Consider the following 11866-nt stretch of genomic DNA (forward strand, 5'->3'; position numbering starts at 1 on the left):
GATGTTATGTGAACGATAATGATTGTTGTATAGACTTTTTGGATGGGGATCCTCAAAAATCTTCAAATTTTATAAGGACATTTTATCCTAACAGGAAATTGGGTCGAAGACTCAGCTAAATTTTTTTCAGTTACAAATACAAGTTATATTATGTTTGGGTAAAAATCTATGTTTTGTATTTTGTTAGGTACTTTGGTTCAAAACTCAAATATTTGTGTTTTATTTGGTTAAAAACTGAAATTGTTTTCGATTCTGTGAGAATAGTCCCACATGGAAAAAGGGAAAACTAGCAACCGAGAATATATGTATAGGTCTTCACCATTCATTATCAATTAGTTTTGACTTAGATGACCACAAACTTAACATGGTATCACGACTATGCCTACGCGCAATAGGCCTAAAATCCACACGTGTTCCTCGGTATCAGACTAGCCTTACGTGTGATAGGCTTAAAAGCCACACGTACCCCACGCCACCGAAATAGAAAAAACACACGTTAGGTTTACCACGCGATCCACGACACACGTGAGGGAACGTGTGAGAATAGTCCCACATAAGAGAAGAGGTAACTAAGCAACCAAACACATTTTATCTTTTTCACCAGATCATAAGTAACTTACAGACTCCTTCCCCTTGAAATTTCATATTTTCAAGTCCAACCAATTACATTTTCTCTTATTCTAGTTTTAGATATCAACGCATTAATAGCCCTTGATTTTCTTAATCTTTCTTTCCATATCAACAAGTCTACATGACACGCCTCTTTCGACTCCCACTTGAACCGCATGTGAGAGAAACAGGAATTTCTCTCTACACGTGGTTGATCATGCGAGAAGAGAGAGGAACCCGTATTTATCTCAACGTACAGGCGGTTCAAGTGGGAGTCCTAAGAGGCGGGTTGAATATACTTTTTGTTTCCATATTCAACAAGTTCTCCCATAATTTCTATCTCTAAAAATTAAGTAGCTATTAGGAATAAAGAAGAAAAAAGAATAAAAAAATAGCTAGGATTTATGTAAGAAAAGAGAAAATAGTTTAAACAAAAAAAATCAAAATTTTAGGAGTCATCATTCAAAATATAGCAGATTAGTATCACTATAATTTTCTTTCACCACAAGACTTAACTATTTATCGTATTGTCCGCATAAGATTTTGTCCACAAGACTGTCGCTTGTCCCGCCCAAATTTTTTTTTTTTGAGAAAATCGACTATGATCTACATTATTCGTTACAAGGCATTAATACATCATTAAATGATGACAATGTGATAAGCACGATAACCGTCTAAATTAAATCAATAACAAAAGAGGTCTAAAGTCTAACAACATAAAAAATGACTGAAGTCCGACGAACCTATTACATTATTTACACTTTTAATAACTCAAATTCAGTAACCATGAATTTTTCCTCTTCGAATCCAACGTCTATCACTATTAACCACTTGGGTAACCTACCAAAATGAGGTTAGAGTCTATCCGGAGTGAGAGACTCTAGTGAGGCTAGCTAGTATCTGTCGAGAGAATCAACCACACGAAAAATAATGGCTCTAGTTAAAGATTTTTCTTCATTCGCCACAAATGGCTATTTCTTCTCTATCTCATCGAATTCCTTCCTATTTTTCTCCCCATCTTCTTCGACCATTTTCTTCAAAACATCTCTTCTTCAAACCACAAGCTCCTCCTTCACCAGGAACTCGATCACGAAATCTCAAGTTTCACCAAGAAGAAGAATTCAACCATAATCATCATCATCATCATCATAACAATTTCTCACTCTCTTACCGTTCTTCTGGAGAAGATTTCTTCTCTCAAGATAAAGATGAAGATGAAGAAGCAGAGGATCCTAGCTTCGATGAGGCTGTTTTGTTATTCAATAAAAGAGATTACTACAAATGTCATGATTTTCTCGAAATTCTTTGGAATAAATCAGATGAACCTATACGAACCCTAATTCATGGTATTTTACAATGTTCTGTTGGATTTCATCATCTATTTAATCAGGTAACTTGGGTTTTTGTTCTTAATAGTCAATTAATTAGTAAACTCTTTCTCTTGATTATTAGAAACCCTAATTTCATTCAAGTATTTGGGTACTGTACTTTAATTCTTAATAGAACCACAGAGGAGCAATGATGGAACTAGGAGAAGGATTGTGTAAACTTAGGAAGATGAATTTCCAAAGTGAAGGAGGACCATTTTATCAATTTGAGCAAGAGATTTCTTCTGTTCTTGATTTCATTTATCAAACTCAGTTGGAATTAGCAGCTTGTAAGTTCAAATTTCAAATACCCATTTCTACTAGTTTCAATTATTTGTTCCTATTATCACTGTATTAAGATACCATATAAATTCATGTTTTGTATTGTCTGAATCCGAATTGTTTAAGTCCGACTTGTCTGACTTTAAGTCGTTTGTCTAACTTATTTTAGGGATATTTCAAGCAATGATCTCTTAATTCATACTTATTTATGTCCGACTTGAATGAACCCAAAATCAGCATGTGTCAGCCGTTCAAATGAGGTAACTGATAAGAGTTAGGTATCGTACGCCATAATATCAAATCCATAATATCAAATGCATATACTCCAAAGTCCTTCAAGGGCGGAAAACTTCACTACGGTTTTGTGTATAAGAAGTGAATTTGATATGTGAAGATGAGTTATCCGATAAAACTTATATACTATTCTCCATGTTATCAATATAGCTAGCCTATTATATATTTCTATACTACAAAATTTATATTATAAATGAGATTGTGAACAATATCTACTAAGATTAAAAGAGTTCGCATCTAAAGTACGTGGAATATTATTTATAGGTACTGATGATTCCTGCGTAACAATGGATGGATCAGATCGTTCGTACCAATTACTTGGTAGCTTTGCAGCTGGGCGGAAATTATATTGGTTAGAGATGGACCCTAGCAGCTGCAACATTCTCTATATAGTTTTCTCGCCGGAAGGGAAGTACAGCTCTAGTAAGCCTCCGAGAGTCAAGGTTCCTACTCTTCATGCAACTGAAAAACATCTGATGGAATGTGAATATAACTGATGAAATAGTGTAAAATTACATTTCTTCAACCTGTTTTATATACAACTTTGTCAGAATTTACTAAATGTACTAATTATGAACTACTGAAATCTTGTCAATTTTCGTATTTGAAGAAAATATTGCTAGCAGTCAACCAGTGTATCAAATATTTTGAGTATATAAGACTTCGTTGATACGAGTGATCTTTCTTTTTGTTGAAGATACAAACGATCTTTTGTTGTTTTTTTGGAATTGGAGACGGAATAAAAGCATTTAAAATTTCAATCAAGGTATTTTCTTCTGGCTGAAATAGACGGTTTAGGTCCCAGAACCGACACTTCAAGGATGCCCGAACAGTGCTGTTACAGGGACTTCCCTGTGCACTCCCCTAATAGAATAGGAAGTATTTTAGTCCTTTTTACAGTGTGAAAAGACTATAATACCTCTTGACTTTTGTCGTATTAGTCACCTAAGCAATGAAGTATACCAAGGAGTGCAACTATAGGGTCCTTTCATTTTCGTGCGTGAAAATCACGTCTCGTTTTGCCCACCTTTTCTCTCTAGTTGGATTGGATGAACTCCAGTCATCCATGTTAGATTTGTTGGAATCGGAGCCTATTTTGGCTCGAGCCGACTCGTCAAACTCAGAAACGGAACGCGCCATTGCGTTCGTCTCGTCGAGCTCTACAATTTAGAGCCAAGAATCACTCAAATCCGATTCCGGATGAATGAGAAATTCAAGGTTAAAGTTTGAACGAAAAATCGGTTGAAATAGGTACTAAATTGTCAAAGAGGACAAGTCAAGTTAGGGGGCACTTGCGCGAAGAGGACGCGCTCAGATCTGGACGGTGGGCGTTAATTCCGCGGGATTGAATCAGATCCAACGTCCCAAGATCAAACCGCCCCTAATATTCGGTTATAGTCCCTGGTTCCGAACAGTTGTGCTCTTTAACCCAAAAGACACTATACACCTATTCAATTCCTATATAAACCCATCAAACCCACTTCATTTTTCATCAATTCAATTCATTCTCTTCTTCTCTTCCCTTCTAACAATTAGAGGTTCTGGTTAGCCTAGAATATCTAATTAAAGAAGTATTTTCTAGAGGTTCTGGTTAGACTAGAATATCTGGAAAAGGAAGAAAGAAGTCTCGAGTGAAATTTGAATTTCAGAAGCATCTAGAAGATCATCCGCATTAGTCCAAGAGCTCATAATACTGACAAAGGTTCGTCCGCTTTCAGAATATAGAAGTACCATCTTAGACTTCTGAAAGGTTAGTCGTTGTATCCCGAAGGCATTCACCCTAACGTTTGGTACTGTTACGGGGGTGTAAAATGTCTTAAGGAAAGAGAATTTATTCTTGCCTCGACTACATTAACACCTATCTCGGTTAGTCCGAAAGAAGGAATATTAATTAATCATTATTTCTTATTAATTTATCTCTCTATAAGTTAGAGAAAGGAAACTCTGTCTAAATTAAGCCAAGACAGAGAGAAATCGACTTATCGATTAATAACCAGAGAATAACAATCTTAAGACATTTTATAGCGATTATTTCTCTGGTTATAAGATATTAATTTGGTATACTTTCTGTGTGTTTCAGAAAAGGAAATGGCACGAACAAGAACCACTCTACGAGTTATTCCGCCTAACACAAACAATGGGGAAAAACCAGAGAAGTTCAAGGGAACTGACTTCAACCGATGGAAGTTGAAGATGATGTTCTACCTAACGACATTAGGTCTGGTTAAATACTTAACCGAAGAGAGACCCACCCATGCAGAAATAGAGGATGAGGCACAACGTACTGCTGAAATAGATGCATGGAAACAAGAAGACTTCTTGTGCAAGAACTATATCCTGAACAGTTTAGATGACGGACTCTATAATCTATATTCGGTTATAGAAACGTCTAAACAACTGTGGGACACCCTTATTAATAAGTATAAGACTGAAAAGGCGGGTGTCAAAAAGTTCATCGTAGGACGATTCTTGGACTACAAGATGACTGATTCAAAACCAGTTATGACCCAAGTCCAGGAACTGCAGAGTCTCCTACAGGAACTACAGGCAGAGAACATGATAACGAATGAACCTTTCCAAGTCCGAGCTCTGATTGAAAAATTACCCACGGGGTGGAAAGACTTCAAAAATTATCTCCGCCACAAGAATAAGGATATGAGCCTTGAAGAACTCATCCTAAAGCTTCGAATCGAAGAGGACAGTCGCACTGCCGAGAAGAACTCTGAAAGACTCTCGAATGTGAACGTCGTAGAGACTAGTCCAAGTAAGAAGCATAAGCATCTGTCTAAAGACGGAGGAAAGCCGAAGAAAAAGACGAGGTTCGGCCAATGCTACAACTGTGGCAAACGAGGCCATATGGCAAAGGATTGTCGTTCCAAAACCGGCAAAAGACATAAGAAGCCGAATGACCAAGCCTCGCTGATAGAAGATACCGAAACTCAGAATCTATGTGCTATGGTTACTGAAGCCGAAGAAGTAACTGAGAAACTTCAGAACTTGAACCTCTGTGCAGTGGTATCTGAAGTCAACCTGGTTAACAACCAGAGAGAATGGTGGGTCGACACCGGAGCAACTCGTCACATTTGTGGTGACAAAGGCCTCTTCTCTTCTTATAACGAAATAAGTGAAGGAGAAACCCTGTTCATGGGAAACGACTCAACCACCCAGGTCAGAGGAAAAGGGAAGATCATACTAAAGTTCACTTCAGGAAAGGAAGTAACTTTGAACGATGTACTTCATGCTCCAGATATCCGAAAGAATCTGGTTTCTGGTTCTCTTCTAAGTAAGAATGGGTTCAAACTAGTCTTTGAGTCAAACAACTTCGTCTTGTCTAAGAATGGGATGTATGTTGGGAAGGGCTACTTATGTGGGGGGTTATTTAAACTAAATGTAACCTCTGTAACGCCAAAGGCGTCTATTATTAATAAAATTAATAATTTCGTTTATATCGCTGAGTCTTTTAATATTTGGCATGAAAGACTAGGACATGTGAATAACAAGTCATTAAAGAAATTAATGAACTTAGAGTTAATTCCGAAAGTCGAAATTGATTCAAAACGAACATGTCAAACATGTGTAGAATCAAAGATGACTAAGACATCGTTCAAATCAATAGAACGAGACACAGAACCTCTAGACTTAATTCACAGTGATATTTGTGACTTAAAGATGGTTCAAACCAGAGGTGGTAAAAAGTACTTCATCACCTTTATCGATGACTCCACTCGGTTTTGTTATGTTTACTTACTAAGAAGTAAGGATGAAGCAATCGATAAGTTCGAGCTTTATAAAACCGAAGTGGAAACTCAACTTAATAAAAAGATTAAGACTTTGAGAAGCGATCGAGGTGGAGAATATGAATCTCCTTTCGCCGAAATATGTGCGAAGAATGGCATAGTTCATCAAACAACGGCTCCTTATACACCTCAACAAAATGGTGTAGCAGAGCGGAAAAACAGAACATTAAAGGAAATGATGAACGCGTTCTTGATAAGTTCTGGTTTACCTCAGAACTTGTGGGGGGAGGCGATATTATCGGCGAATCACTTATTAAATAAGTTACCCCATAGAAAAACCGGTAAAATTCCATATGAATTATGGAAAGGAAGGATGCCATCCTTTAAGTACACGAAAGTGTGGGGGTGTCTGGCAAAGGTATTAGTTCCTCCTCCTAAACGGGTCAAGATAGGACCTAAAACTGTGGACTGTGTATACATAGGGCCCGCAATAAATAGTGGCGCCTATAGATTTCTAGTACAGAAGTCTGAAATAGAAGATATCCACGTAAACACCATTCTGGAATCGAGAGATGCTAAGTTCTTTGAACACATCTTTCCTTTCAAACAGAATTCAGTAGTCTCATCTGAAAGTAGAAAACGTGTAAGAGATGAGGAAGAGGAAAATCTAGAAACATCTAAAGAAGATGATATGGAAATCGAGGAAACAACACTCGAACCTCGAAGAGGCAAAAGAACAAAGAAAGCTAAGACATTTGGTCCTGATTTTCTAACCTATATGGTAGAAAATGAACCTCAAACTTTCACAGAAGCAATGACTACTCCAGAAGCTCCATTCTGGAAAGAGGCTGTTAATAGTGAAATAGAATCCATCATGCAAAATCATACATGGGAGCTAGTAGACCTCCCACCAGGTTGCAAGCCTCTAGGCTGCAAATGGATTTTCAAAAGAAAATTGAAACCCGATGGATCTATAGACAAGTACAAAGCAAGACTTGTCGCAAAGGGATTCCGACAAAAAGAAGGGTTAGATTACTTCGACACCTATTCTCCAGTTAGTCGAATCACCTCAATAAGAGTGTTAGTAGCTATAGCATCCTTATATAATCTAGAAATTCATCAGATGGATGTGAAAACCGCTTTCTTGAACGGACAACTCGAAGAAGAGATATATATGAACCAACCAGAAGGGTTCATAGCTCCGGGTCAAGAAAAGAAAGTGTGTAGGTTAGTGAAATCACTATATGGGCTAAAGCAAGCTCCAAAGCAGTGGCACTTAAAGTTTGATGACACTTTATTATCAAACGGATTCAAGATCAACAAATGTGATAAATGTGTCTATACAAAGATCACTGCGAAAGGATGTGTTATTCTATGTTTGTATGTAGATGACATGCTAATTATGGGAAATAATTTAGACGTCATCAATACAACTAAAAAGATGCTTTCGAAAACTTTCGACATGAAAGATTTAGGGAAAGCGGAGGTCATTCTTGGAATTAAGGTTTCCAAGACGACTGAAGGGATAAGTTTATCTCAAACGCATTACGTTGAGAAAATCTTAGAAAAATTCAGCAAAGATGACCTAAAAGTGGCGAATACTCCGATAGATCCAAGTATTCACTTAATGAAGAATACAGGGAACGCAGTAAGACAATTAGAGTACTCTCGGATTATTGGAAGTCTGATGTACCTAATGAACTGTACTCGACCCGACATAGCCTACTCAGTCAGTAAGCTAAGTAGATTTACGAGTAACCCGAATAACACACATTGGAACGCCATAACGAGAGTGTTACGGTATCTAAGAAAGACGAAGGAGTACGGACTCCATTATACCACATATCCCGCAGTCTTAGAGGGATATGCAGATGCAAATTGGATATCAGATACCGACGACACTAAGTCAACCAGTGGATATGTGTTTACACTGGGAGGGGCTGCCATATCTTGGAAATCTTCGAAGCAAACGTGCATTGCTCGATCAACAATGGATTCAGAATTCATTGCTCTAGATAAAGCAGGGGAAGAAGCAGAATGGCTGCGACAATTCCTTGAAGATATTCCAATATGGCCAAAGCCGGTGCCTGCAATCAACATACACTGCGATAACCAAGCAGCGATTGCACTGGCACAAAGCAAGATGTACAACGGTAAGTCTCGACACATTCGTCGGAGACATAATACCGTTAAGCAACTTCTCTCTGAAGGGATCATAACTATAAATTATATAAGATCCAAAGATAACCTAGCGGATCCATTTACAAAAGGGTTATCTAGAGAGTTAGTAGTTGCATCATCAAGGGGAATGGGGCTAACGCCTAAAGTAAATGAGTAAAGGCATGGTGAAACCCTACCTAGATGACTGGAGATCCCACGATCTAGGTTCAAAGGGCAACTGAAGCTATATCCTGACTCGACAGTAACACTGTAAGAGATCTTTATCTCTTACCCATTCCTAGGATGACAACAGTGTTACCTGCATTGAGAGGTTAAGCATTAAGCTTTTCATGAATCCGAAAACATAGAACTTGATTCTAACGTGAGGTATAGCAGGATACCTTATTACGGATAACCTATATGTGTGTGAATTGATGTCGGTTCTATGGGAAGGTCGTCTGGGCCGACTTCTCTAAAGCACACACGAAATCGGGAATGTTCAGGACCGAAATGAACACAACCGAGAACCTAAGTAAGTAAGGGATTAGCTGTGTGATAGCTATTTTGGATTACAATTCCCAGGACTCAGTTCAAGACGTAAAGTTCACTGCCGTCCTTGTAGACCTTGTAGTTATTCACTAGGAAAGGTTCAAAGTCGAAAGACTACCTTCTTCCGATGCAGCGAAGTTCCGCTTATGAGCTCTGTCAGTGTCAGTCTGTCAGTATAGTATGTCTGCATATATCATAGCATAAAACCTCAAATTTTCATTCATGTGGGGGATTGTTGGAATCGGAGCCTATTTTGGCTCGAGCCGACTCGTCAAACTCAGAAACGGAACGCGCCATTGCGTTCGTCTCGTCGAGCTCTACAATTTAGAGCCAAGAATCACTCAAATCCGATTCCGGATGAATGAGAAATTCAAGGTTAAAGTTTGAACGAAAAATCGGTTGAAATAGGTACTAAATTGTCAAAGAGGACAAGTCAAGTTAGGGGGCACTTGCGCGAAGAGGACGCGCTCAGATCTGGACGGTGGGCATTAATTCCGCGGGATTGAATCAGATCCAACGTCCCAAGATCAAACCGCCCCTAATATTCAGTTATAGTCCCTGGTTCCGAACAGTTGTGCTCTTTAACCCAAAAGACACTATACACCTATTCAATTCCTATATAAACCCATCAAACCCACTTCATTTTTCATCAATTCAATTCATTCTCTTCTTCTCTTCCCTTCTAACAATTAGAGGTTCTGGTTAGCCTAGAATATCTAATTAAAGAAGTATTTTCTAGAGGTTCTGGTTAGACTAGAATATCTGGAAAAGGAAGAAAGAAGTCTCGAGTGAAATTTGAATTTCAGAAGCATCTAGAAGATCATCCGCATTAGTCCAAGAGCTCATAATACTGACAAAGGTTCGTCCGCTTTCAGAATATAGAAGTACCATCTTAGACTTCTGAAAGGTTAGTCGTTGTATCCCGAAGGCATTCACCCTAACGTTTGGTACTGTTACGGGGGTGTAAAATGTCTTAAGGAAAGAGAATTTATTCTTGCCTCGACTACATTAACACCTATCTCGGTTAGTCCGAAAGAAGGAATATTAATTAATCATTATTTCTTATTAATTTATCTCTCTATAAGTTAGAGAAAGGAAACTCTGTCTAAATTAAGCCAAGACAGAGAGAAATCGACTTATCGATTAATAACCAGAGAATAACAATCTTAAGACATTTTATAGCGATTATTTCTCTGGTTATAAGATATTAATTTGGTATACTTTCTGTGTGTTTCAGAAAAGGAAATGGCACGAACAAGAACCACTCTACGAGTTATTCCGCCTAACACAAACAATGGGGAAAAACCAGAGAAGTTCAAGGGAACTGACTTCAACCGATGGAAGTTGAAGATGATGTTCTACCTAACGACATTAGGTCTGGTTAAATACTTAACCGAAGAGAGACCCACCCATGCAGAAATAGAGGATGAGGCACAACGTACTGCTGAAATAGATGCATGGAAACAAGAAGACTTCTTGTGCAAGAACTATATCCTGAACAGTTTAGATGACGGACTCTATAATCTATATTCGGTTATAGAAACGTCTAAACAACTGTGGGACACCCTTATTAATAAGTATAAGACTGAAAAGGCGGGTGTCAAAAAGTTCATCGTAGGACGATTCTTGGACTACAAGATGACTGATTCAAAACCAGTTATGACCCAAGTCCAGGAACTGCAGAGTCTCCTACAGGAACTACAGGCAGAGAACATGATAACGAATGAACCTTTCCAAGTCCGAGCTCTGATTGAAAAATTACCCACGGGGTGGAAAGACTTCAAAAATTATCTCCGCCACAAGAATAAGGATATGAGCCTTGAAGAACTCATCCTAAAGCTTCGAATCGAAGAGGACAGTCGCACTGCCGAGAAGAACTCTGAAAGACTCTCGAATGTGAACGTCGTAGAGACTAGTCCAAGTAAGAAGCATAAGCATCTGTCTAAAGACGGAGGAAAGCCGAAGAAAAAGACGAGGTTCGGCCAATGCTACAACTGTGGCAAACGAGGCCATATGGCAAAGGATTGTCGTTCCAAAACCGGCAAAAGACATAAGAAGCCGAATGACCAAGCCTCGCTGATAGAAGATACCGAAACTCAGAATCTATGTGCTATGGTTACTGAAGCCGAAGAAGTAACTGAGAAACTTCAGAACTTGAACCTCTGTGCAGTGGTATCTGAAGTCAACCTGGTTAACAACCAGAGAGAATGGTGGGTCGACACCGGAGCAACTCGTCACATTTGTGGTGACAAAGGCCTCTTCTCTTCTTATAACGAAATAAGTGAAGGAGAAACCCTGTTCATGGGAAACGACTCAACCACCCAGGTCAGAGGAAAAGGGAAGATCATACTAAAGTTCACTTCAGGAAAGGAAGTAACTTTGAACGATGTACTTCATGCTCCAGATATCCGAAAGAATCTGGTTTCTGGTTCTCTTCTAAGTAAGAATGGGTTCAAACTAGTCTTTGAGTCAAACAACTTCGTCTTGTCTAAGAATGGGATGTATGTTGGGAAGGGCTACTTATGTGGGGGGTTATTTAAACTAAATGTAACCTCTGTAACGCCAAAGGCGTCTATTATTAATAAAATTAATAATTTCGTTTATATCGCTGAGTCTTTTAATATTTGGCATGAAAGACTAGGACATGTGAATAACAAGTCATTAAAGAAATTAATGAACTTAGAGTTAATTCCGAAAGTCGAAATTGATTCAAAACGAACATGTCAAACATGTGTAGAATCAAAGATGACTAAGACATCGTTCAAATCAATAGAACGAGACACAGAACCTCTAGACTTAATTCACAGTGATATTTGTGACTTAAAGATGGTTCAAACCAGAGGTGGTAAAAAGTACTTCATCACCTTT

The 11866-nt window shown here is 38.4% G+C and overlaps 1 protein-coding gene across 1 annotated transcript; it reads left to right on the forward strand.

Moving 5' to 3' along the window:
- The first annotated feature begins 1465 nt into the window (after positions 1 to 1465).
- On the forward strand, positions 1466 to 3224 carry LOC147545471 (DUF309 domain protein). The gene is made up of 3 exons (XM_086638347.1): positions 1466 to 1999; positions 2113 to 2266; positions 2817 to 3224. The coding sequence occupies exons 1-3, from the start codon at positions 1577 to 1579 to the stop codon at positions 3047 to 3049; spliced, it is 810 nt and encodes a 269-aa protein (XP_086494473.1). The 5' UTR covers positions 1466 to 1576; the 3' UTR covers positions 3050 to 3224.
- Positions 3225 to 11866: the final 8642 nt, after the last annotated feature.

This window comes from Eschscholzia californica, unplaced genomic scaffold (assembly GCF_041429995.1).
Source record: "Eschscholzia californica isolate CP2 unplaced genomic scaffold, dmEscCali1.0.p SCAF_4, whole genome shotgun sequence".
In the NCBI taxonomy this organism is placed as follows: Eukaryota; Viridiplantae; Streptophyta; class Magnoliopsida; order Ranunculales; family Papaveraceae; genus Eschscholzia; species Eschscholzia californica.